This window comes from Polypterus senegalus, chromosome 7, assembly GCF_016835505.1.
Source record: "Polypterus senegalus isolate Bchr_013 chromosome 7, ASM1683550v1, whole genome shotgun sequence".
NCBI classification, from domain to species: domain Eukaryota; kingdom Metazoa; phylum Chordata; class Cladistia; order Polypteriformes; family Polypteridae; genus Polypterus; species Polypterus senegalus.
The window spans coordinates 40,297,039-40,322,774 of NC_053160.1; the positions used below are offsets into that span (position 1 = coordinate 40,297,039).

A 25,736-nucleotide genomic window follows, 5' to 3' on the forward strand; every position below is an offset into this window, starting at 1 on the left:
CAGACATACATATTACCTACTGTAGGTATTGGCTTCAAAAGCGTTGTTGTGAAAAACTGAGATTTGGATCTTTGTGTTATTTGTACATCTTTATTTTGTGCATTTTTTTTATTTTATTATTTGGAAATAGCAGAATTTGCAGATTATTTTATATTTTTGTGTGTCTTATTACAACATTTGTAAAAAATATATAATAAATCATTTATTATGTTCAAACAGTTACTCAGTACTTGAGTATTCTTTTCACCAAATACTTTTTTACTCTTTCTGGAGTAATTTTTTGGATGACTACTTTTTAATTCTACTTGAGTAATATTACTTTAAAGTAATGCTACGCTTACTTAAGTACAATTTTTGGCTACTCTACCCACCTCTGCTTCCAGGTGAGAAGTCAGGGTCTTTTAGGACAGAAGGAACAAACAAAAAAAAAAAACCTAAAAATTTTTTATCTGAATTCTTCCAGCATTTGGAATGAATTTAATAAGATATATTCCACTGGGAACTTCTTATTTTAATTTTCTCATTTACCACATAAACAAATTAGTAATAATGAATGTATAGCACTAATGGAGTCTTTGGCAAACTGATGCATAAATTCTCTACTTTAATCTAAAGCAAAATTAACTGTTTAATCAAGACAAAGACACTTTGGGATGTAAAGGATTTGATTGTAAAATGTACTACCTAACCATGTGTGCATGTTCAGTAGGCCACATAAAATTCAAGAAAACTATGACAAAATTATGACATATAAAACTGTCACTGTCAGCAAGGACATTGGACTGTTGGAGATTACTTTTCCAAAGCTCAAACTAAATTATGTACCGCATCTGTTGCTGGTGAAGACGTTGTTGCAAGTAATGAAATAAAAGAGAAAAAAAGAGCCAAAACAACTAAAAAACACTTTACTCAGCCATAACTACAAACTACATGGGGTAAGTGTGTTTGTTCGTGCCGGTCCCAAGCCCAGATAAATGGGGAGGGTTACATCAGGAAGGGCATCCAGTGTAAAATTTAGAAAGATCAATATTCAGACAATAATGCAGATTTCCATAAAGGATCAGTCGAGACCCAGGTTAAGAACGGCAGTCACCAGTTCTGTTAGCCAACATAGTGCTGGCGGAAATTGGGCTACTGTTGGCCGTAGAAGAAGAAGGGGGGGGAAGACATGTCTGGAGGCAGGAGGAGAGGAGGAATGTAAAGAGAGTGGAACTGAGAGTAGGAACTTTGAATGTTGGCAGTTTGACTGGTAAGTGGAGAGAGTTAGCCGATATGATGGAGAGAAGGAAGAATGATATATTGTGTGTGCAAAAGACCAAATAGAAGGGGAGTAAGGCCAGGTGGATCATAGGTGGATTCAAATTGTTCTATCATGGTGTGGATGGGAGAAGAAATGGGGTAGGGGTTATTCTAAAGGAACAGTATGTCAAGAGTGTTTTGAAGGTGAAAAGAGTGTTAGACAGAGTGATGATTATGAAGCTGGAAATTGAAAATATGATGATGAATGTTGTTAGTGTATATGCCCCGCAGGTTGGGTGTGCAATGGATGAGAAAGATTTCTGGAGTGAGCTAGATTAAGTGATGAACAGTGTACCAAAGGGACAGAGAGCGGTAATTGGAACAGATTTCAAAGGACATGTTGGTGAAGGGAACAGATGGGAAGAGGAGGTGATGGGTAGTTATGGTGTCAAGGAGAGGACTGAACGTCAGATGATAGTGGATTTTATGAAAAGGATGGACATGGCTGTGCTGAATATGTATATTAAGAAGAGGGAGGAACATACTGTACTGTGACATACAAGAGTGGAGGAAGATGCACACAGGTAGATTACATCCTATGCAGGGGGGTCAATCTAAAGGAGATTGAAGACTGCAAAGTGGTGGCAGGGGAGTGTGTAGTTAGGAAGCATAGGATGTTGGTCTGTCGGATGATGTTGGAGATCAAGAAAAGGAGGAGAGTGAGGACAGAGTCAGGATTCCAAAAGGTGAAAGTTGAAAAAAGGAACACTGCAAGGTTGAGATCAGGAAGGAGGTAACAAAGGCACTGGATGGCAGTGAAGAGTTGCCAGATTGCTGGGCAACCACAGCAGAAGTAGTAAGGGTGACAGCAAGATGGAAGCTTGGCGTGACATCTGGACATGGAAGGAGGAAAAGGAAAATTGGTAATGGAATGGGAGAGTACAGAAGTGTATACAGAGGAAGAGGTTGGTGAAGAAGAAGTGAGAGATAAGACGTAAGGTGAAGAGAGAGGTGGCGAAGGCTAAAGAAAAGGCGTATAATGAGTTGTATGAGAGGTTGGACAGGTTAGAGTGGTAAAGGATAAAGATGGAAACATACTCACAAGCGAGGAAAGTGTGTTGGGCAGATGGAAAAAGTATTTTGAGAGGCTAATGAATGAAGAGAATGAGAGAGAATGTTGGATGATGTGGAGATAGTGAATCAAGAAGCACAACGAATTAGCAAGGAGGATGTAGATAGTGAATCAAGAAGTACAATGAATTAGCAAGGACAAAGCAAGGACAGCAATGAAGAGGATGAAGAATGGAAATGCAGTTGGTCAAGATGACATACCTGTGGAAGCATGGAGGTGTTTAAAAGAGATAGCAGTGGAGTTTTTAACCAGATTGTTTAATGGAGACTAGGAAATTGAGAGGATGCATGAGGAGTAAAGAAGAAGTGTACTGGTACTGATTTTTAAGAATAAGGGTATGTGCAGAGCTGTAGTGACTACAGGGGAATAAAATTGATGAGCAACAGAATGAAGTTATGGGAAAGACTAGTGGAAGCTAGGTTAGGAACAAAGATGACGATTAGTGAGCAGCAGTATGATTACATGCCAGAAAAGACCACCACAGATGCAATGTTTGCGCTGAGGGTATTGATGAAGAAGTATAGAGAAGTCCAGCAGGAGCTGCATTGCATCTTTGTGGACCTGGAGAAAGTATATGACAGGGTGCCTAGAGAGGAGTTGTGGTATTGTATGAGGAAGTTGGGAGTGGCAGAGAAGTATGAAAGAGTTGTACAGGATCTGTACAAGGGAAGTGCGACAGTGCTGAGGTCTGCAGTAGGGGTGACAGATTCATTCAATGTGGAGGTGGGATTACATCGGGGATTGGCTCTGTGCCCTTTCTTATCTGCAGTGGCAATAGACAGGTTGATAGACGAGATTAGACAGGAGTCCCCTTGGACAATGATGTTTGCTGATGACATTGTGATCTGAAGAGAGAGTAGGGAGCAGGTTGAGGTGACCCTAGAGAGGTAGAGATATGCTCTAGAGGGGAGAGGAATGAATATCAGTAGGAACAAGACAAAATACATGTGTGTGAACGAGAGGGAGGTCAGTGGAATGGTAAGGATGTAGGGAGTAAAGCTGGCGAAGGTGAATGAGTTTAAATACTTGGGATCAACAGTAAAGAGTAATGGGGATTGTGAAAAAGAGTGCAGGCAGGGTGGAATGGGTGGAGAAGAGTTGTCAGGAGTAATTTGCAACAGACGGGTATGAGCAAGAGTAAAAAGGGAAGGTCTACAGGATGGTAGTGAGATCAGCTTTGTTATATGGGTTGGAGACCGTGGCACAGACAAAAAAAAACAGGAGACGGAGCTGGAGGTGGCAGAGTTAAAGATGTTAAGATTTGCATTGGGTGTGACAAGGATGAACAGGATTAGAAATTAGTACATTAGAGGGTCAGCTCAGGTAGGACGGTGTGGAGACAAAGTCAGAGAGGTGAGATTTTGCTGGTTTGGACATGTACAGAGGAGAGATGATGGGTATATTGGAAAACAAATGCTAAGAATAGTGCTGCCAGGCAAGAGGAAAAGAGTAAGAGAAGGTTTATGGATTTGATGAGAGGGGATATGTAGGTAATGGGTGTAACAGAACAAGATGCAGAGGACAGAAAGATATGTAACAAGATGATCCGCTGTGGCAACACCTAATGGGAGTAGCCAGGAGAAGGAGAAGAAAAAGATTCCTTTAAGACACACTGACCAGTGATGGTGCACACTCTTTGAAGTTCATTCTGGACACTCAGTTAGTCAGTACAAAGAAATGACAAGGGCTGACTTGTTACTACAAAGAAGCAATGCAACACCAGTTAAAACAGAATTAATCAATGACATTTTGTTGGAATACAACAGAAATTTTTCAAAAGATGCCATACATCTCCTTACAGCTTTTTCAGGGATGCTACTCACAAAACCTCCCTTTAAGCGCTGGAGAGATTTCAAAACAGAATGTCAAGAAGAATATTTTTAAAATAAATTGAAAACAAAAATAAACAGGAAGCACTATATGTTCACACAAGGTGTGTTACATGAATTAATTCTTCCTAATGTTTTCAAACCCTTTATACTTCTAATTAGAAAACGTATAAATATTATGAATTTTAATCGTTTAATGGTAACGTTTTTGGTGTTTTGAAATAGTAAAAATGATTTATGCTATATGTTAAAACATGTTTATTTACGCTAGTTTGCCACCAACCAGAATCAACAATGCTAAATGGCCAATATTTAGTTTACTTAATTAACTCTATAAAGAGTAATAAGTAAAATGTTAAGTGGGTGTGAGGCATTACTAGTATTGTTGTGTTTGTTTGAACATTCAATGTCCTTTTTTATCTGAATAAAATCACAGAACAGAAGAGCTTAGTGATGAATAAATTTGTTACACTTTAACTACCTGATTAGAAAAGTACTCAAAGCACAAAGTATAAAAAACAAAGCTAACCCTGGAGTAACCTGGAGTCATGACACTTGATCACTGCTGCCTGGAAGTAAATGGGCATTTCCAAGTGCCACATAATATTAATTTCTGGTGTCCACAGCCAGCAGCCAAACCCAGCTGTACTTCAGAACAGGTAATCCATATGACGCTAAGCATGTTTGGGAAACAATATAGGAAAAGTTTGGGTTTCTGCTTTAAGTGTTGTTGGTAAGGCCATCAGCGACACTTACCAAGTTGTCTGTGCGTGAATCCCAATGCCCCTGTGCAGTGACGGGAACAATGTGCTGTAAATATTGTTGCTGTCCTTCAGATAAGGCGCAAAACTGAGGTCCTCACTCTGGAAAACAGTAGATGTGTCCGCATGTCTTGGCTAAATTCCGGTAAGACCCGCGGGGGCGGACTGTGTGTTTATGTGAACAGAGAGTGGTGTACGAACGCTGCCTCAGTTGCGCGACACTGTTCCCCGCTGATAGAGGTTTTATCAGTAAGGTGTCAGCCTTTCTACCTGCCGAGGGAATACAGTTGCGTGATGGTGGTGGCGGTCTACCTCCCGCCTAGCGCAAATGCTAACCAGGCGCTAGCGGAACTCTACGAGATCATCAGCAAACTGCAAACGACGCACCCCGAGGCATTTTTCATTATTGCTGGAGACTTCAATCATGCCAACTTGAAGTCATTTCTCCCAAAATTCTCCCAGAATGTGAACTTTGCAACTAGAGGGGGAAGCTGTCTGGACAATGTTTACACGAGCGCTCCTGACGCCTACAAGGCACTACCCCACCCTCACCTGGGCTGTTCAGATCATATCAGCGTTTTTATGGTTCCTGCATACAAGTCCCTGCTGAAGCGCACTAAACCAGCCCGCAAGAGCATCAGAGTGTGGCAGGTTGGTGCGGTTTCAGCTCTCCAAGACTGCTTCGAATTGACAGACTGGGACATTTTCAGAGAGGCTGCTATGGATGGTGACTCCATCAATCTGGAGGAGTACACAGACTCTGTGACTGGCTACATCTCCAAATGCATAGAGGATGTTACTGTTACCAAGGATGTTACCACTAGAGCCAACCAAAAGCCCTGGATGACAAGAGAAGTGCACAAGCTGCTCAAGATCAGAAATGCAGCCTTCAGATCTGGAGACAAGGCCGCCCTTAGGGTGACCAGAGCCAACCTGTCTCGTGCTATAAGGAGAGCTAAGTGGGCATACGCAGAAGATCAACAAACAATTCAGCAGCACCAGAGACACACGTCGTATGTGGCAGGGTGTTCAGGCAATTACAAACTACAAGCCCAATCCACACAGCAGTGATGGTGATGCCTCCCTTCCAGATGAGCTGAACAACTTCTTTGCACGGTTTGAGGCACAGAACAAAGAGCCTGCGAGAAAAGCAACACCTCCCTCCACTGACCAAGCACTCTGTCTCTCCATAACAGATGTGAGGAGGACTCTATCCAGAGTCAATCCAAGGAAGGCTGCAGGACCTGACAACATACCTGGTCTTGTGCTCAAAGAATGTGCAAGTCAACTGGCTGGTGTCCTCACAGACATCTTCAACACATCTCTGAGCCAGTCGTCAGTCCCAACATGCTTCAAGTCGACCACCATCATACCAGTGCCAAAGAAGTCATCAGTGACATGCCTGAATGACTACCGACCAGTTGCACTCACACCAATCATAATGAAGTGCTTCAAAGGTTAGTCATGTCACACATAAAGACTAATCTCCTGCCTCCCTTGACCCTCTTCAGTTTGCATACCGCTCAAACAGGTCAACTGAGGATGCCATATGCTCTGCCCTTCACATCTCCCTGACACATCTGGATAAAAAGACACATATGTCAGGATGCTATTCATAGACTTTAGCTCTGCCTTCAACACAATCATCCCTCCAAAGCTGGTTGTAAAACTGAGCAGGTTGGGCCTAAACACCACCCTCTGCAATTGGATCCTGGACTTCTTGACAGAGAGGCCCCAGTCAGTTCGGATGGGCTACAACACTTCCAGCATCATCACACTGAGCACTGGAGCACCGCAGGGCTGTGTGCTTAGTCCACTGCTCTTCACCCTGCTGACTCACGACTGCACAGCCACGCACAACACCAATCACATCATCAAGTTTGGATGATACGACGGTGCTGGGACTGATAAGCAGGGATGATGAAAGAGCATACAGAGATGAGGTGAAATGGCTGTCCGCATGGTGTGAAGACAACAATCTATCTCTCAATGTCGACAAAACAAAAGAGATAATCGTGGACTTCAGAAAATCACGTCCTGCCCACATCCCGCTCAGCATCAACGGTTTAGATGTGGAGATTGTTAGGAGTACCAAGTTCCTCGGTGTGCACTTAACTGAGGAACTTACGTGGACACATAACACCTCATCACTAATCAAGAAAGCCCAGCAGAGACTACACTTCCTGAGGCGGCTGAATCAAGCACGTCTTCCCCCTTCCATCCTCACCATGTTCTACAGAGGCATCATAGAGAGTGTCCTGACCAGCTGCATCACTGTCTGGTATGGCAACTGCAACATATCCGACCGCAAGCGCCTGCAAAGGATAGTGAAGACAGCAGAGAACATTATTGGGGTGCCTCTCCCTTCACTACAAGACATATTTTACAAACGCTGTGTCCGCAAGGCCTGCAGCATTGTGCAGGACCCCTTACACCCCTCACATGGACTTTTCACACTTCTGCCATCCAAGAGAAGATATTGCAGCATCAAAGCCAAATCTGCGAGGCTGCAGGAGAGTTTTTACCCCAAGCTGTTAGACTCCTTAACACCAGGCTGCCCCCTGGGACCTTCCACACGGCCTCAACCTCCTCTACAAAACAGAACTTTTATACATGAAAACCACTATCCTGCAAAGAACTGAAAATCTCATACTGACCTCTAAGGATTTATGAAACATTCTGACCTGTCATTGTTTACACACGTCTTAAACAACTATTATCATACACTGATAATTTCTGTATTATCTATATCTATTATTTATTATTTATTTACTTATTATATTACATATCTTACACATCAATATTGCTGCTACTTGTTTGTCCTATCTTTGCACAATGTCTTGTCTTGTTTGTTTGTGTTTTAATTATAAATTTTAAAATTTTTATTCTATTTTTAATTTACTATTTGCACATCATGTTGTTACACTGTGGACCCTGAGCTTCGCAATTTCGTCTATCTGTATACTTGTATATGGTTGAGATGACAATAAAGTTCACTTTGACTTTTGACTTTGACTAAATTGCCTATCACAGCTTGATTCATTCTGAACCCAAAAATAGAAAAACTAAATACCCCAAAGTGGCGTTATAAAAACAAGAAAACTAACCAACAAGTGTTTTTTATCTATTTGCCAGTAAAATGTATTTGTCAATATTTATTAATATTATGTTAACTCATTCTCTGCATAGCACTGTTAAGGGGTCTTTATGCAAACAAAAGACAAAGGAGAAGTGATTAGCAGCAGCATTATCTATTAGGGTGGACAGATGACTGAAGAAACGGCAGCGTCCTGAACAGGAAAAAACAAACGTAACCACTTTTGCAGTGTATTGTGAGGTGTGTAATGGAAAAGAGAAAGTTTGACAAAACTCAATGGTTAGCAAGCGCTATGACACTTGAGTGCTTTTGCCAGACAACATGGCTGTGAGTGCAGGTGTTGCTTTGCTAGAAGCAAAAAGGCAGAAAGAGAAGTATAAAGAAGTGTTCTCTGATCCAAGACGGGGGTTGGATGAAATAAGCATAAAAACTTAACAGGTCCCCCACAACCTACTCCATTGTAATATACATTCACATCTACAGACTTTCAAAGGGGAGCCCCACCTCTCCCCACCGAAATCTTTTACATTTACATGTGTATCTATCTGCTTAATTTGAATGTGGATGTCCCACCCTGCAAAATAAAATTCTTCAACTACACATTTGTTATTAGTGGATTTAAAAAGGCACCCACGATCTTTGAAGAAATATCCTAAACATAGTACCGCCAGTTATTTTCTTCCATTTCAAGCACTAGAGAGAACAATCCCAAAATGAAAAACATTCAGTTTATTACACAGACTGCCTAAATGTACAGCCTATAAACATCTTTGCTGTTTGTAATACATGAAAGGAAAATATGATGCATCAGAACTTTATTGTCTGATTATGGCTATGGCAAAAAAAACAAAAAAAAAAAAAAAACACATCCATTATAAGCTTGAGTATAGAACTGCTGAAAAACACAAAAAGAAATACTTGAGTTGACAACGTAAACAAGTGAAAACAAACATCTAATAATGACAATAACATATACACAAATTTCACATGATTCCTCCTGATTACCTATTTTAATTCTAAAGAATACACTTTTCTGTAAAACTATTCTTTGCAATTGTCATCATCAAAAACCAAGTCACTAGGATAAGCAGAAATTGATCAAATGCTGGAATGTTACTCATTGGCAATTGTGTAAATCGGTGCAGTTCTGAGGGTTTGTCTCAGCCATGCAAGGCATTCCACAAACCATTTGTGACCCTTTCTCATTCTCGTCAATTCAATTGTCAACTCAACGTGACCCAAAATGAGTTTTACCGATTGAAACACAGGCAGATGCAGTGACGTGCTAATGGTCACACCGTGTCATTTGCAGTATTTGAACCTACAATATCAGGGTCTGAAATTGTAGGTCCAAAGCTTAAACCAAAACACCACATATTAGCCAGCCTTTTGTTAAAAAAAAAAAACTACAAATACTGCATACAGAATTCAGTACTAAGTTACATAGTACTTCTAATACATTTGTTTAACTGATAGCACCATATTTGAGGTCCACTGTCATAAAATTTCCCAGGTACAGCTAGAATACTATATTTACACATATTCCATTGAAAAAGTGGGTATACTTGGTAATTGTTTAAAGATTTAATTAATATGAAGATAATATTGAACATTTTTTACACTGTAAAATCCCTTCTGGCAGCATTCACCCATTATTTATGGTTCTAAGTACATTCAAATATTTTTCTTTAAACCCCAAAACTATAAAATCGAAAACAAAGAAAATACAAGCCTAGACTATTTGACTCTTTTAATCAGTTCTCACATTTTGTGTCAAAAGAAGCTGTGTTGAATCCACGTTATTGATCAGTATATATCAATTTTTATCAATGCACAGCAAACAAAGATATATTTATTTATCATCAAATACATAATACTTGAAGAATGCATAGTAAAGTAAGATATTCTAAATGAAAGCCGACGGCAGGCACTTCAAGAGTCAAGAAACTTTACAAGCAGTCTGGTAGGTAACAGTCTGTGACATTTCTAGGGGCAAAATTAGGTGAAACCTGATAACAAAGTGTACTTTACAGAAAGACGCGGACCTTTCCTATTTCTCAATGTACAATCAATCTTTGAGAGAGCAGGAAGGCCGGTAGAAGGGGCAGAGCTCCAGCCAGTTAATGTCCAGATGTTACTCCAACAGCTGGATCGGTCCGCGTCGGCACCTGATCTTCTCTTCGCTAACAAGTCTGCACCACAACCAAGGTGCATGAAGAAAAGTACACACCAGGAAGTCAAAGTTCATTAGTTTTATGTCTCTGAAGGCAGGTCGCCCATGCATAACCTGAGTGCTTGCATTTCCCAACATTATTTAGCTTGCTTATCATTTCTCGGATCTAATGGCAGCCAAATAGCTGAAGCACAAGCATACTTAGCATTCCTATAATTTAGCCGTAATGGATCTGTCAGACTGATAAGACCCCAAAATAGACCTTGTTACAACTATATGAGGCCATTCATTTGAGATTAACTCCGCGGGAAGTCTGCGCAGCCGCCTCCTGCTTTAACCAGCGGACCCCGCTTTACTTCAGGCGTACAGGTTTCGGAGATGTCAAGTCAGGCAATCAAAGAAAACTAACATCAAAAAACATTAAGGATCAAAGTAGGAAAGCAGAGGCCAGTTTGGAAAAATAAAAACAAAACATACCAGGTAATCCATGTACTAGGATTGCAGCTGTTAATTGTCCTGCGAGCCGGCGAAGTCTCGGTAACAAAGTTGCCCCTTACTCTTGAGCTTACTGTGCACTGCTGGATACATTCAAAGTGCAGGATTAAGCGTCTTTGTATAACCCGCGTTTACACCGTACGAGAGGAAGACTGAACAATTGCCTTTTTCCAGTTTAGGTAATGCAGGCGGCGTATCCGCTGCAATGTCCAGTCTACTGAAATAGTTTTTTCCGGGGCTGTCTTCACGTTAAACAATACCGTAAAAACAAGAGAGCACACAGCTGTCCGCAGTGACAGACAACAATTCCGTGCCAAGCTGCACAAATTTACAGCGTTATTACAGGAACTCAGCAGCAACAGCTCCCTATGATTTTTGCGCACGCCTGTCATCTGATTGGTCATGTGACGGTGGTGGCATCCGCGGGTGCACGCCTCTGCCTAGCTGGAAGTCGCCTTGAGCGCAACCATGATCACGTGATGAGGGTGCGCATTCCTTGATGGCTAGTTTCTCAGAGAGCAAGTGATGCGTGGAGCAGGTTTTGAACTGGATTCTGTCCTTTCGAAACAGATGAATAATAAAAATAGATCAAATCACACCATGCTAATGTACTGCTAAATGTAAAGGCTGAGGCACAAGCAAGAGAATCTAGTCATTAGTCAAGTGTACAGTACATGTCAAGATCACTGCATGATGATGATGATAAATTGGAGGTGATCAAGCAAGAAATTTTAAGGCAAAGGCATTAATCCTTCATTTTAAGGAACCTGCTTTTTCTAGTATAGGGTCTGAGAGAATCAAAGCCTGCCATACAAATGAAATAAGTATACAACCAGCCCTCTCCAGAATAACAGTCAATCACAGAGCAGAATCACATAAATAAATACAACACATTCACATTCATTGGACATGTTTTGGATCACTAGTCAGCTTGACATCATGGCTTTAATCCATTTCAGGAAATTCATGTAAACATGGGATGCAAATGCAAACTCTATATGACTATAAATCAGAAACTGCAGATCACCAGCAGGCAAGAAGTCACACCAGCAGGCAAGAAGTCAATGTAAAAGTTTGAGAAAAATACGGCAAAAGGACCAAGAAGTCTGTTGTGCAGAATCATCACTAAACAACATATGATGCTAAAAACAGACACACCTCAAGATGACATGGCATTCTGTCCTCCTTAAACATATCTATTCTTAGGTTACAGAAAAAAAGTATGTGAAAAGTTCAAAATGGCTTATTCTGTAGCAAAATATTCCTGCAGCTTTCCTACCACTTGTCATTTAACCCACATCCTAACATCAGGGTATTGAGCCTAATCCAGTAGTGCCAGGCACAGGTTAGGAACTGGGCAAGCTGGAAATCCAATATCTTACTTGTGTTTTTGTATAGATGAGTAGAAATTTCCTCAAGCTTAATAAGGAAAAATAAATTCTTACATTTTGGTAAAAATAGTGAAGGTCCTAGAAATAAACTTTATTCCTTAGCATTAAATGTCAAGAAAGAAGTAAACAATTTAGGTATGATCATGGACTCTAACCTAAATTTTAAATTATACTTTAAGTAGATTAATAGGACTGCATGTTTTAAGGAACTTTCCAAAAGTCTGACCTCTTATAGCATTGCAAGATGCTGAGAAATTAATTCCAGCTTTTGTTTTCAGTTGATTAGATTACTGTAATTCACACCTAACAGGTTTACCTAAAAATGAAATCAATTGGCTGTAGTGAGTTTAGAATGTAGCAAAAAGAACCCTAACCAGAAAAAGGAAATCTGAACATATCTCACCAATTTTAGCATCATTATATTGCTTAACTGTGCCCTATAGAACTGATTCTAAAATACTTTTAATGGTATACAAAGCACTAAATAATCTTGCTCCTTAATCAATTCATGCTTTTGTTTTCAGTCATCTAGATTATTGTATTGCGCTCCTAATTAGACTACCTAAGAAAGACATCAATCAGTTGCAGTTAAGTTTGTTACATTGGTTACCTATAGTACTAGGGTGTTGTACCGTGTTAGCCATTATGAATGTAGAGAAGAGCCTAGCAAAATGACACCTTTTATTGGCTAACTAAAAAGATTACAAGGGGCCTGCGTTGCCTCGAAAGCTTGAATATTGTAATCTTTTTAGTTAGCCAATAAAAGGTGTCATTTTGCTTGGCTCTTCTCTACGTTGTGTAGATGTCATTTAGAGCTAACCTTAAAATACTACTAATGGTATATAAAGCCTTAAACAATTTTGCTCCTTCCTATATTCTGGAGTGTCTGTCCCCCAAAATTCCCCATTGAACCTTAAATCTTCTAACAGTGATTTGAGCCAAGCATAAGAGAAGAGGTGTGGTGGCCTTTTGCCATTCCAGCATCAAAAACATGGAATACTCAACCAAAAGAGCTATGCTGGACTAATACCATGGAACATTTTATAAAACTACTAAAAGCCAACTTTTTTAATTTGGCTTTTTTATAGCTACATTTTAATTCTTAATCTAATAAATTATTATGCACAAAAATATCATATTCTTCGTGGAATTGTACCCATTGTTGATTTCTACTTTTATTTGCTTTTTTTCCAAATGATCAAAGTCCTGTGCAGCCATCTGTGATGTTGGAACATAAGCAAATACTCCAGCAGTCAACAAGACCCCTGCATCTAATCTTCTAGGACAAAGCTTAAAAACAATTAGGAACTACTTAAGTACATTCATGTTAGGTATAATGCCCTGTGGGGCTGGGTGGTCTTTGGCCTTGGAACCCTTGCAGATTTTGTTTTTTTTCCTCCAGCATCTCACCCCCAGGTATCTTTTTTCTGCCCTCCCCAACCATCTGACCATAAGATTTGACTTATCTTTAGTGACATAAAAACAAATTTATATATACAGTAAGGACTGTACTTATTCTATTGCATGTATTTTCGTATTACTTTTGATAGATAGATAGATAGATAGATAGATAGATAGATAGATAGATAGATAGATAGATAGATAGATAGATAGATAGATAGATAGATAGATAGATAGTTTATTAATTCCAAGGGGAAAATCACATACTCCAGCAGCAGCATACTGATAAAAAACAATGTTAAATTAGAGAGTGATAAAAATGCAGGTAAAATAGATAGATAGATAGATAGATAGATAGATAGATAGATAGATAGATAGATAGATAGATAGATAGATAGATAGATAGATAGATAGATAGATAGATAGATACTTTATTAATCCCAAGGGGAAATTCACATACTCCAGCAGCAGCATACTGATAAATAACAATATTAAATAAGAGAGTGATAAAAATGCAGGTAAAATAGACAATAACTTTATATAATGTTAACGTTTGCCCACCGGGATTGGAATTGAAATCTTGTAAAGCACTTTGAGCTACATTCTTTATATGAAAATATGTTATAGAAATAAAAAGTTGTTTTTGATGTTGTTGTTGTCGCACACTCGTGATGGAGCCATTTAGAGTCACCAAATGGCATAAACCCCTTCTTTCTAGGTAAATAATAGAGTTACTGGAGAAAACCAAAATATGCAAACTCCATATAGACAGTGTGGACACTGGGACTCTCTGGCTTTGAGGAAGTAACATGACCCACTATAGTGATGTTGCCGTTATTTTAACAGCCAATGAACAAAATTACACTGAAAATTGAATATGCTTAAGAGTTTACTTTCCAGTAATACCAAAACAGACCAAATGACTAATTACATTGGAGAAAACACATCGGCTGGCTCTACTTACCACTAAAGATGCTGGCTCGACTTTAGATTTAAGTTTCTGATACTAAAGTGTTGTCTTTCAAACACAAAAGTCTTAAAGTGATGAAATTTAAGGGCATTGTAATTTTTGCTATCAATCTTACCAGCACATGATTTTGATTAAAACATTTATGGCAAATTCGACCAGCCTAAACACCTGTACCTCAGTCTTCACTGACAGCAGGAAAGTCTTTGTCTCACTGGAACCCCTACACGATACTTACGTTGATAATGCTATGCTGCTGCAAGCAGATGCCACTCAGCACCAGTTCATCTCTATCTGTACCTGCTTCTTTATTTAAGTTGGTCCTACACGTTGTGTTAACACTGTTGTTTAAACTGTGATTGCTGAACATGATCTAAACATTTGGAAGATATCAAGATATTGCTGACACACAAAAAGCCAGTGCATGTTTAGGAAAACATAGAGAAAAGAGAGAAGAAAAGAATATAGCTGTGACCAGTCAAAACATGCAAAAACCAGTGAGGTGAAAACTCTAAAAGATCTCAGGTAAAGAATATTGTGAAAACATGGTAACATGAAAATGATAAGTTGTATTTGTGTGAATGACCTGCTCCTATGAAAATCTTTACTGTATACATTGATGTAAAGCCAGGTGGACACTGCAGATTTCAAAATTGTGTTGAACTGAACAAATCACAGATAACAGCAAAAAAGTCATAACTTTCATAATTTCAAAAGTTTTACCAATGTCCTGCTAAGACAAGTGTCACAACGTAACGCCAGAAAGACAGCTTCCAAGAACTAATCAGATCACAGCAGGACATATAGTACTTCATGCCAAGCAGACACAGTACAACATTGCAAAAAGAGAACAGCTCATGACTTGGATAAAGTTCATTGAAATTTAAATAAACCACTTCGTCTCTATGAAGTCTTTTTTAAAGAGTTTTGTAAAAAGAATAAAGGTTATAGCTGGAGAAAAATCACCAGGATTTTTTTTTTTAAAAGGTACACTAATGAACATGTAGAAGAAAAAATGTGATACATCTGCCCCATCCTAATTCAAAATGACTCAGATGTCACTGAATAAATTACACTTGCCGTAATACCACAACCTGCCCTCCTTGGAAAGAAGGCTGTAATACTGGACAGACTCACAGTGCTTATGGATGAGGAAATGGAGAAATAGTTTTTATGTTTATATGCTCCTACGTATACATGTAACTTGTCATGTTTAAATCTTGTTGTATATACAGTATACTAGTATGGTTACATAACTCCACACTGAATTAAAACAACATATTTAAGCAGAAAATACTTCCTTATACATAATATTTGAAGTAAACACTCTGTCTTCATTGGAAATTAGTTGTCTTAGCTATTACTTTAACTTTAGCTGTCATTGTTACTGTAAAACAAGTAACATATGCTTGACTGATTGTAAAAACAGGCAACGATAAATACAAAAAATAATACGTTAACATGTGAAAATGTAGATACGTTGCCATTTCTTGTAAAGATTTGTTTTTGTAAAAAAAAGAGAAGACAATGAGTCTTGTTTATTGCGGCTGAAGGCTTTAAAGGTGGATTGTATTTTAGGGGCAAGAAGAGGAGATGCAATGAGTTTATGTGTTATCCTAAGAACAACACGGAATTCTTCTTGTGGAGCTTAGTCAATAGGTAAGTGGAGTAGCAGTAAAGCTGGACTGGGAGTTTGGCATAAAGCCTCATGCAATGGCTGTGTTGGCCCTGGTATCCATTAATTTGTGTTTGGTTACTTCACTATTGAATTGTACAGTGTATACAGTACATCATTGCTAATCCCATTCACATCTTTCTTTTTTAATCGTTAACATTAACAGACAGATTGTATGGAGGAGAATGTATAATTCCTGTATTTTGTATTAATTTCAATTTTCAGTTATTTGTACTTTAAATAATCTCTCTTTTTTATTTAGTTGTTATAAATTAGTAATGTTATATGTATTGTGGGGGTTGTTGTTTGTTTTTATTACAACATATATTTATTACATTTTTTTTGGGAGTATCTGTAAAATTTTAATTTCTGCTTAGGTACAAATAATGTATAGATAGATAGATAGATAGATAGATAGATAGATAGATAGATAGATAGATACTGTGGATTCTGAAAGTATAAAGACCCTGGACTTTCTGTGTTATAGATTTAATTTTAAATGGATAAATTTGCAATTTTTTCCCCATCAATCTACATTCAATAACACATAATGACGGAGTGAAAACATGTTTTTAGAAAGGTTTGCAAATTTACTAACACACCAATGTATCCGAGGTCCTGCACTGCATGTTAGGACAAAACCAAGCCATGAAGTTCTCAATAGGACTCCACAATCAAATTTTCAAAATCTAATTTTCTATCCTTCTGCTTAGGAGTGGCCTTTAGTTTTTTAGCCTTTGGCCTTTTTTTTTAGTTTTGTCGTTTTCAGAATGGGTTGGTTAAGGAAATAGCAAATGGGAAGGAGAGGAGCTTGGATAAATAAAAACATTCTGTGTTATCCATTTATTACATTTTGCTCCTTAATTCCTAGTAAAGCTTACTTTTACAGTTTGCATTTCACTTTCCCTTTTGCTATTCAGAGGTTTATTTGCTGTCTCATGGTTTGGGTAACAACCCTCATATTTTACCTGCCCGTTTATTATTTTTTTTTGTTGAAGGTTAGGATTAGGCTTAGGGTTTAGGGAAAAACAGGAGTCCCGATAGGGTCCGTCAGCAGTGCTCCAATGATGAGCTGAGCGCTTCAAGTTATGTTGTGTGACCTGTAGGGAGCACTGCAGACAACCAAACCTCAGACACAAAAATTCAGATACAAGTCCCATGCAGTCTCTTTTATTTCTCCCAATACTTTTGCAGATTTCTTCTACTGACGATAAACACAGTTCTCTGTCGCTCTTCCTTTCCTCCAATCCCTTCCAGGTAAGCCTTGTTCACTTCCTCTCAACTCCAACTTCCTGAGCAAGGTGGTGTGGCTGCCAGTGCCAGAACACCACAGCAGGGAGACACTTCCGGGCCTTTCCCTAACTGCCATAGAGTATGACAGGAGCCAGACCAGACAAGCAATGCCACACATCACAAGGATACTTAGATCCTTCCATTATAATTCCCATCCCCGACTGTACATCCATCCATGTTGTTCTTTCATAATGTCATCCCAGCCATGTAAGGGAGCACTCTCCACATCAATTAGGATGCCAAGTGTCTCTCACATCTCTTACAACTGGTAACTTTGTTTTTTAGTTTTTCAAATAAGTCTTATATTTATAATCACAGGATGCCTGAAGCACCCTTGAGTAAATATTGTTTAATGCCAACGATTTACATGATTTTTGGGCTTAATTTAATTTTAGCAGTACTTCTGTCTATATGACTTCAAAATTATGAAGTATTTCAGTAATATTACCTGTAGCTGCCATGTGTTACAGAACAGATTTTTGTACTTTGGGTGTGTTCTGCTATTTCACTATCTTCATTGCAAACAGAAATTGTATCTTATATTTGTTGCTGATTGTCTAGTCCCTAACTCTTCAATGCTTCAATAAGTGAGCTAGGAATACAAAGACATATTTTTCAGTCATTGTCAGTTAACAATATTATTTACCAAACATGTACTTAGTGTAAAACGTTTAGTGTCCTTCAAGAGAGCTTCCATTGTTTCAAATAATTAGGTTAATGAAGCCCTCAATAGCTTGACTAGAAATAAAATCCCTGCAGACACAGTAGCCCTGAATGGCCAATCTGATAATCTCTGTTAAAAGAGGATTTATTTTCCCTATATGAATCATATCATTTAAAGGAATGGGCTACTCTTTTAATCATATAGTGCTACAAGTATAGGTAGGATTATACATGAGTCATATATAAAATAATAGATTATTATCAATATGTTAAAAACTAAGGGAGACAAAAGATATACAACAAATCATAACCTGTTTTAAAACTCAAGTATTGTTATAAAGCTTATTTGCTAGAAATGCTTTGTTCTGTCAAAAGATAGAATAATGGCAAGCCACGTGAATAGATTAACATGGGACCAGGAGAATTATATTTATCAAAAAACAAAGCCAAAATCATTACCAGAAAATGAGAATAACCTATAGGATCTGACATACAGGTCAACATGGAAAGTGTTTCACAGGTTCCTGCTGGGGAAGCAATGAAAAAGGGCTGTAAGAGTTAACACAGTTCTTAACTGCTTTTCTGTTTCTGTGTTATAAACTGGATAAGGTCTCCTCAGAGGATGTGTGACATCACTTTTAATCCACCTTTTCTTTGAACGCCACTATTTACAGTATATGCCATAGTCACCAGAAGTTTCCGTTCATTACTGGACCTCCTTCCAAGAGGGACAGATCACTCTAGCAAAAGCATAGACAAAGTTATGAATTTTCAAAATCTTCCATTGAAAAGCATTGGAGAATCTGCAGACTAGTCTGCCCTAAAACAGAGAAGAATTCTGTGCGACTTCAGCTACAAATTAGTTTACCTTTTCAATTTTATTTTGACATTAGTTATTTTATATTTGTATATTTTATATATTTTCCTCTTTTACTCTTCTGCCAGCAACCCAAGTCTCAATACAGGGAAATGGTGCACACAAAAGCAGTTCTTACAGCAGTACCCTTTGTGACGGACAGCCGGGTCCCATGCCTGGCAGGGACGCCCTTGCTGCTTATGTTCCGGGGGAGCCACCATGGGCACTCCAGTACCTCCCCCGGGACGCTTGGTGGCAGCCTCCATGGCTGACGGTGATTCCCCAACCACCCGCAGGGCTCCATGGGAGATGGAGTCCTCCACAGCCTGGTTGGGGGCTCAGTTGGCCGCTAGGGGGAGCTGCATGGACTCAGCAGCCTGGCTGGACGAATCTTCAGCCCCACCCGGAGGTGCAATTAGGACCAGGTGGTCAAGCACCTGGAACACTTCCGGGTGGGTTATAAAAAGGGCCAGCCACCACCACTCAGAGAGCCAGGGTTGGGAGGAGGAGGAGGACTAAGCTTGAGGAGGAGTGGTGGAAGAAGAGAAGAAGGATTGTTGGTTGGGTTTTCAGTGTGTGCTTTGGGACTGTGTTTGGGCTGTGTGGCACGGGGAAGACGTGTCCCACAGCTGAAGAAAAATAAAAGTCTTTTGTACTTTTTATACGTGCCTCTGTGTCTTTCTGTGTCAGGTCAGGCGCCTATATAGCGTCTGTGTTACACCTTCTTTTGCTGCTTTAGATAATGTAACAAAAAAGTACAAAAAACAAAAAAGTCACTTATCTGGAAATGAATGGAAGAGGAAAGCAATTATGTTGGTATATATGAGACTGAAATGACTGAATTAATATTATCTGCACATTATTATTGTGAAGAACTGATGTTATCAACCTGCCACTAAATGGTGTTTGAACTAATTAATTACACAGTAAAGGCACAAGTGTCCTAACTGGTATAAACATATGATGGACTCATAAAGGGGACTGCAATTGATGTGTAGGAAGCTGGGAAGAACACTGGAGCTGCAGTTCATTCAAAAAAGACTACCCTATGGCATACAATTTCTATGGTGCATGGAGAGGCTAATTATGCTGTAAATGGCAAGGACAGGGCAGGATTACAGTTTTTCACATGCTGAAGGAGCTGCTCAGTGGTAAAACGCATGACAGACTGAGCATTGGCTAGGTCAGGTCAGATCAGGTTGTGGAGCATGCACTGATACAGTGCATTGCTGCACCCATCACATGATGAAACAGCTCAGGATCAGCTCAGGTTTGCAACCCCACAGGCAGACATGTGGTGCAGTCCCACCCTCCGGAAATGACCCTCTATCTGCCCCGACCAGGTGTTACGGGGAAGTCCTCTTGGCCTGGTGCAGCCACTCAGGTCCTCAACAATAAGGATCCTGAAAGCTGGATCACCCTTGGGGATCACACCACATGGCCATAGTGCCGTAAGTGATGCTCCCCTACAATGCAGGTAATGTACCTGCAGCAGTACCCAAGGATTCTCTGAAGAGACACAGTACCAAAAGAGTCCAGTGTTCATCTCAGGTCACTGCATAGTGTCCATGTCTCACAACCATATAGCAAAACAGGAAGAACAGGACTCTAAAGACTTGGACTTTCATACTTTTGCATAGATTTCAGGAGTGCTACACACCCCTTTCCAGTGACCTCAATACCCCCCATGCTCTCCCAATCCATCTACTGACTTCATAGGAAGACTCACCAGAGACATGAAAGTCACTGCCAAGGTAAACAAACCTCTCAACAAGGTCGACACTCCATCCGTAGACAGACACACTACTGATGGCTGTGCCCAAGAGGTCATTAAAGGCCTGGATCTTGGTTTTTACCCAGGACAATCACAAGCCCAGACTCTCAGACTCCTCACTCAGTCTCTCAAGAGCCCTGATCAGAGCCTCCATTGACTCTGCGAAGATCACAGCATAATCAGCAAAGTCAAGATCAGTGAGTTTTCTTCACCAACAGATGCCCCACAGGACCCCATGACTTTGCCCAACACCCAGTCCATACAAGCATTGAACAGAGTAGAAGCAGAACACTCCCCTGACAAACCCCAGAATCAACTGGGAAACACAGAGGTTCTACCTCAGCACTCATAGTACCAGTGTACAGGCCGGCCATGATATCCAGCAACCTTGAGGGGATCCCATAAAGCCTCAGGATGTTCCACAGGGCAGCTTGATCAACTGAGTCAAACACTTTACAAAAATTAACAAATGCTGCAAAGAAACTCTGCATTTTATCCATATCTGAAGAGCCACTTTTGCTTCCCTGTATTCTCAGACTAGAATTAAAATCTTTAAGACAATTGTCACCTTTGCTATTTCCATTATAAAGTAAGTCAGTTCTTAGCTATTTATATCATTTTAAATAATTGTAGGGTTTTAATTAATATTAATAGCTAGATAGGCAATTTATTTCAGCTGCTTTTCTCCTTTCATATGGTAATCTCAATAGTGATTTTATACTGGTATTGGTTATTTTGCATTAATAGATTATTTTTCTTTTGGTAATTTATTGGATCCTACTCTATTGGGTATACTTTCAAAAATGGTATTTTTAAGAAAGCAGAACAACAGTTAATTACAGACCTTCCACTACTAACACTCATCAATCAATGACATTTTCACATCATTTGAATTGGAATCTGCTGTGTATGAAAGCCATTGCACCACCACAAGTCTCTTTAAGTTACATTTTGAACACAACATGACATTGTAAAGTGCTGTTAAAAGCAATGTATTTAATGAAGTCTTCATCGCACTCAGTTTTTACTGTTATTTTTGAACGTGACTTACTGTTACAAAGATATGTTTTAAACAAATATGTGATTACCGATTCTTATTCCATCTGACTAAAACAAATTGTGAAGTGCTCCAACTTTTTGTATAATTTAAGTAAGCCCCTAAATGCACCTGAGTGTTACACTATGCATTCATTTCCTAACTGGTTTTCTTTGGTATGATCACTGTCACTTTGTGTTCATCCTTCTACAGCCCCAGTTATGTTGATTAATACTGCTAAACCTATCACTAGTCACATTATCCGTTATTGTCTCTTTATGTAGGATCTAGTTGATATGATTTATCTGACCAGATCACACTCATCCATTGCTCAGTAGACTATTACCTGTGCTCTTTGGACTATTGTACTTCAAAAAATATATTACCAGCTGTAATGAATGTGATTGTGCAATGCAGCTGATCTATAGTATTCTCTAAGTGCTTCTTAATGGAAAGCTGAAGATTAAACTATGTACTTGCACCCTAATCAGAGATAGATTTTTAAAATAAATATGTTTAAGATATGATATAGTACATTAAGTTATTCTTTGAACAGAAAGCAGTGGAAGTCTGGAACAAACAGCTTAGTAATGTAATTGAAGTGGACACTCTAACTTCTTTTAAGGAGGAATTGAATAAATTGTTTGAATCACCTACAAACTCACTTATAAAGTTCTTAAAGTCTTTTACCCTTTTTTATGTTTAAACTGTTGCACTTTAAAAATCTTAATAGCAAATTCATTGCTCTCAGCTTTTGGCAGCTGTGGTTGTTATCTGATGTAATTTTGAAACCTTCTTTGATGATATAGCTTATCTTTACTTGTCTTTGTGTAGAGGATTCATTGTTTAATGTACTTTTATTGATCACTCTGAGAGTTTCCTAGAGTTCCTTTTATGACTAGATAACTCCTAGATATGACTAGATTCATTCTATTACTAGATAACCTGAGATTTAAGCATTATCCAATAGTGGTTTAATGATTATTTGATGAAAATAATGTAATCAGCTATCATAGGGAATTTCTGAAACAGTTGCTAATATTACATAGTATGGTATTCTCTCAGATTTTACAGTTCCACCAGAAAAATCTCCTCATCAAAAGTGTAATACACATCTTATAGCTCCATTTTGACAGTGGCAATAAAGTACATGAAGGGAGTGATAAGTAAAGGCCATTCCAGCAGGGTAAGTATGTTTAAATGTAGAGCATGTTTCTTGACACCTGAAATAAAACCAAGACACAAAATATATCTAAAATGTTTGTATATTTTGTAATACTAGGGGGCTGTGCCCCCTGCTCGCTTCACTTGCCAACTCCCAGGAGGGTGCTATGCGCTAGCCACTTTGATCTGCCGCTCGCATATGGGGAAGCAGATGTACAATTTAAACAGATTGTAATTTTCATGGGAATTGTTACATATGCATAATAGAATTAACTATTTTACATTACAGTGAGTAATTAACCATAATAAAAAATAGTAAAATGTAATAAATTGAAAGAAAATGATGTTTCATGTTGTATTAGAGGTATTTGTTGCGTTATACATTTTTGTTCTGTTTGGCTTTGAAATTAACATGCAAATACTTTTTAAACTTACACTTTTACTGTAAAACTTCAGCAAAAATAATTTTTTGAATTAACTTTTCATCAATATCGCATTGAATTTTGATTCCGTGTTTGGACTTGTATCGTGACAACGCAACATATAAACTGCACGTGAGTGAATATCATTTCTTTCTCTCTAATAAATAAACCAACTTTTTCAAAAGTTTGTCCCTGTGATTTGTTAACTGTCATAGCAAAAGCTATTGTAACAGGAAACTGTAAACGTTTTAATACGAATGCCATATCAAGATATCTTGGTGACTAATGTACATTACCTTTCTTGTCACCTGTTAAAATTTTACATGTCAGAATTGTTCGACCAATTTTGAATACAACTAATCTTGTCCTATTGCATAGCCTATCACTCAGACATAGATTATGCAGTAATATTACTGTATATCCTTCTTTCAACAGTAATTCAGCCGGTGGAAGAACGGACGGTGTTAACGGTTGTAGATATTCTACGGGATATTGTAAGTTGATGTTTTCATCTTCCACACAATCACCACCAACTTTTTCAGCATAGTCTATTGATACGCATTTAACCAATTTGCAGTGTAAGCGATCGTCAATTTCCATTTTAATTCATTTGACTTCATCGTTTGTCTGTGCTAGGATTGACCATGTACTCATTTCTTCTGTTGATAACCCTTCAGGATGAAATTCTTCAATAAAATTTGGACATAATAAGTCTTCTTTTATTGGGAACGTAAAGTAAAATTTATAAGAGCTGAGAACACAAGAACTGTGTGTGACAAAAGCATTCACACGAATGAGAGGTGAGAGGACTGTGGGTATGGTTGAAAATGGTTGAGAGGAGGTCAGGACTTGAAAAAATCTCTTGGCAATAGTCTCATCTCAAGATTTTCTTTTAAAATAGAGAGACAACACACATAAGACAGGGAAAAAATAAGGGGAACACAAAATACAAAGGAACAGATAAACATTATTACAAAACCGAACTCTAGTAGCTCTCTGGGCCTAGATTACCAAAGGCTTCACACCATAGCATTCTACTGGTATCATCTCCCAATTTTCCAGTTTCTAAAATGCCACCGAAAGCACTTTTCCTTCTCATCTTGCATCCTCCTCTCTCCTTCTTTCATCATCCTTAGCGTTCTTCTTTATACAAATGAGACTTTACCCCAAATCACCTCCCAAATATAGGCCCCATCCACACATATACATTTTAATTTAATAACACAGAAATGTGTTTATTTTCTCCTTTCATCTATATTCACCTTTCATTGACACTATCCCCATGCTTTTAGTGCATCAAAAAATGAATATTTTAAAACCCACTGTAGACATCTGAAAATAAAGGTACAGCATTTCAGCATTAATAGAGAAAAAAGTTTTTGTAAACACTGACTGCATTGCACTTTGGGTAATCCATTCTTACTCCTCCCTGATTGGCTCCTTCTTATTAAAACATTTCATTCTCTGATTGGCCCTCCTTCATGTAAGAAAAAATACTCAAACCTAGCATGCACTGAAGAGTTGCTTTCCATGGCAATTGCTGAGCTACTTACGTGTATGCTTCTAAATTGTGTTTTGTACAGTCAAAGTACTGTAAAAATGGACAAAAGGCAAATAATTAGCTGGTATTCCTTTGGATCACCACCTTTAAAAGGTCAACAATTTCTAGCTTCCCAGGTTTGGTGCCCTGTGCTTCTACATATTGACCAAGATGCCTTATGGTTTCTTATCATTTCTCTCGACAAGTAAGGGATGGGTCACACATTGCCTTTGTTGTGTTTCTTGGTGACTTGTGTCTTTGAAGAAGTGTCTTGTCCTTATCCGGTTTTTTTCTTATGTTCCTGTACTCCTAGAGGATTTACTTTTGGCACAAAACACATGCCATGATCTACCACCCCTAGCAGCAACGGTCTCTCTGTTTTGGCATGCAGAGTGTTGTGAATTTAAGAACAAGTTTAACTGATTGAAGAACAAGTTTAACTGATGAAGCTCGATCTGGTCAACCATCAACATCATGCACACAATCCAACATCAACATGCCGAATGCTTTCATTAGAGATGACCAACAAATTATATTGTCCGCTCCTGCTGCACAATTGGATATCAGCAATGGATCTGAACATACAACAGTGAATGGAGACTTGGGATACCGAAAGTTTGCACAAGATGGTGTGGACTAAGCCCCAGACACAGACAGGCAGACATGCTGTAAACACCACCACATGTTTATTTACACCAGTATATACAAAGTTCAAGTGCCACACAACCCATTTTACCCCAAGTCCTGGCCTCTCAAAAACTTTGCCTCACTCTTCAGACCACCTCCACTCTCTTCTCCAGACCTTGTCCTTCTCCTCACCCGACTCCA

The 25,736-nt window shown here is 38.8% G+C and overlaps 1 protein-coding gene across 3 annotated transcripts in view; it reads right to left on the minus strand.

The window, feature by feature from the left end:
• The window catches only part of LOC120532486 (ADP-ribosylation factor-like protein 15), a 450,163-nt gene extending 439,012 nt beyond the window's left edge, over positions 1–11,151 (minus strand). Inside the window, exon 1 of one of the 3 annotated variants that reach the window (XM_039758514.1) lies at positions 10,709–11,146. In XM_039758514.1, coding sequence (XP_039614448.1) covers positions 10,709–10,720 — 12 coding nt within the window. In that variant the 5' untranslated portion in view covers positions 10,721–11,146. Of the gene's footprint in view, positions 1–10,708 lie in introns of all 3 variants that reach the window. The other 2 variants (XM_039758512.1, XM_039758513.1) reach the window with 2 other exon arrangements.
• Between the last annotated feature and the right edge of the window lie 14,585 nt (positions 11,152–25,736).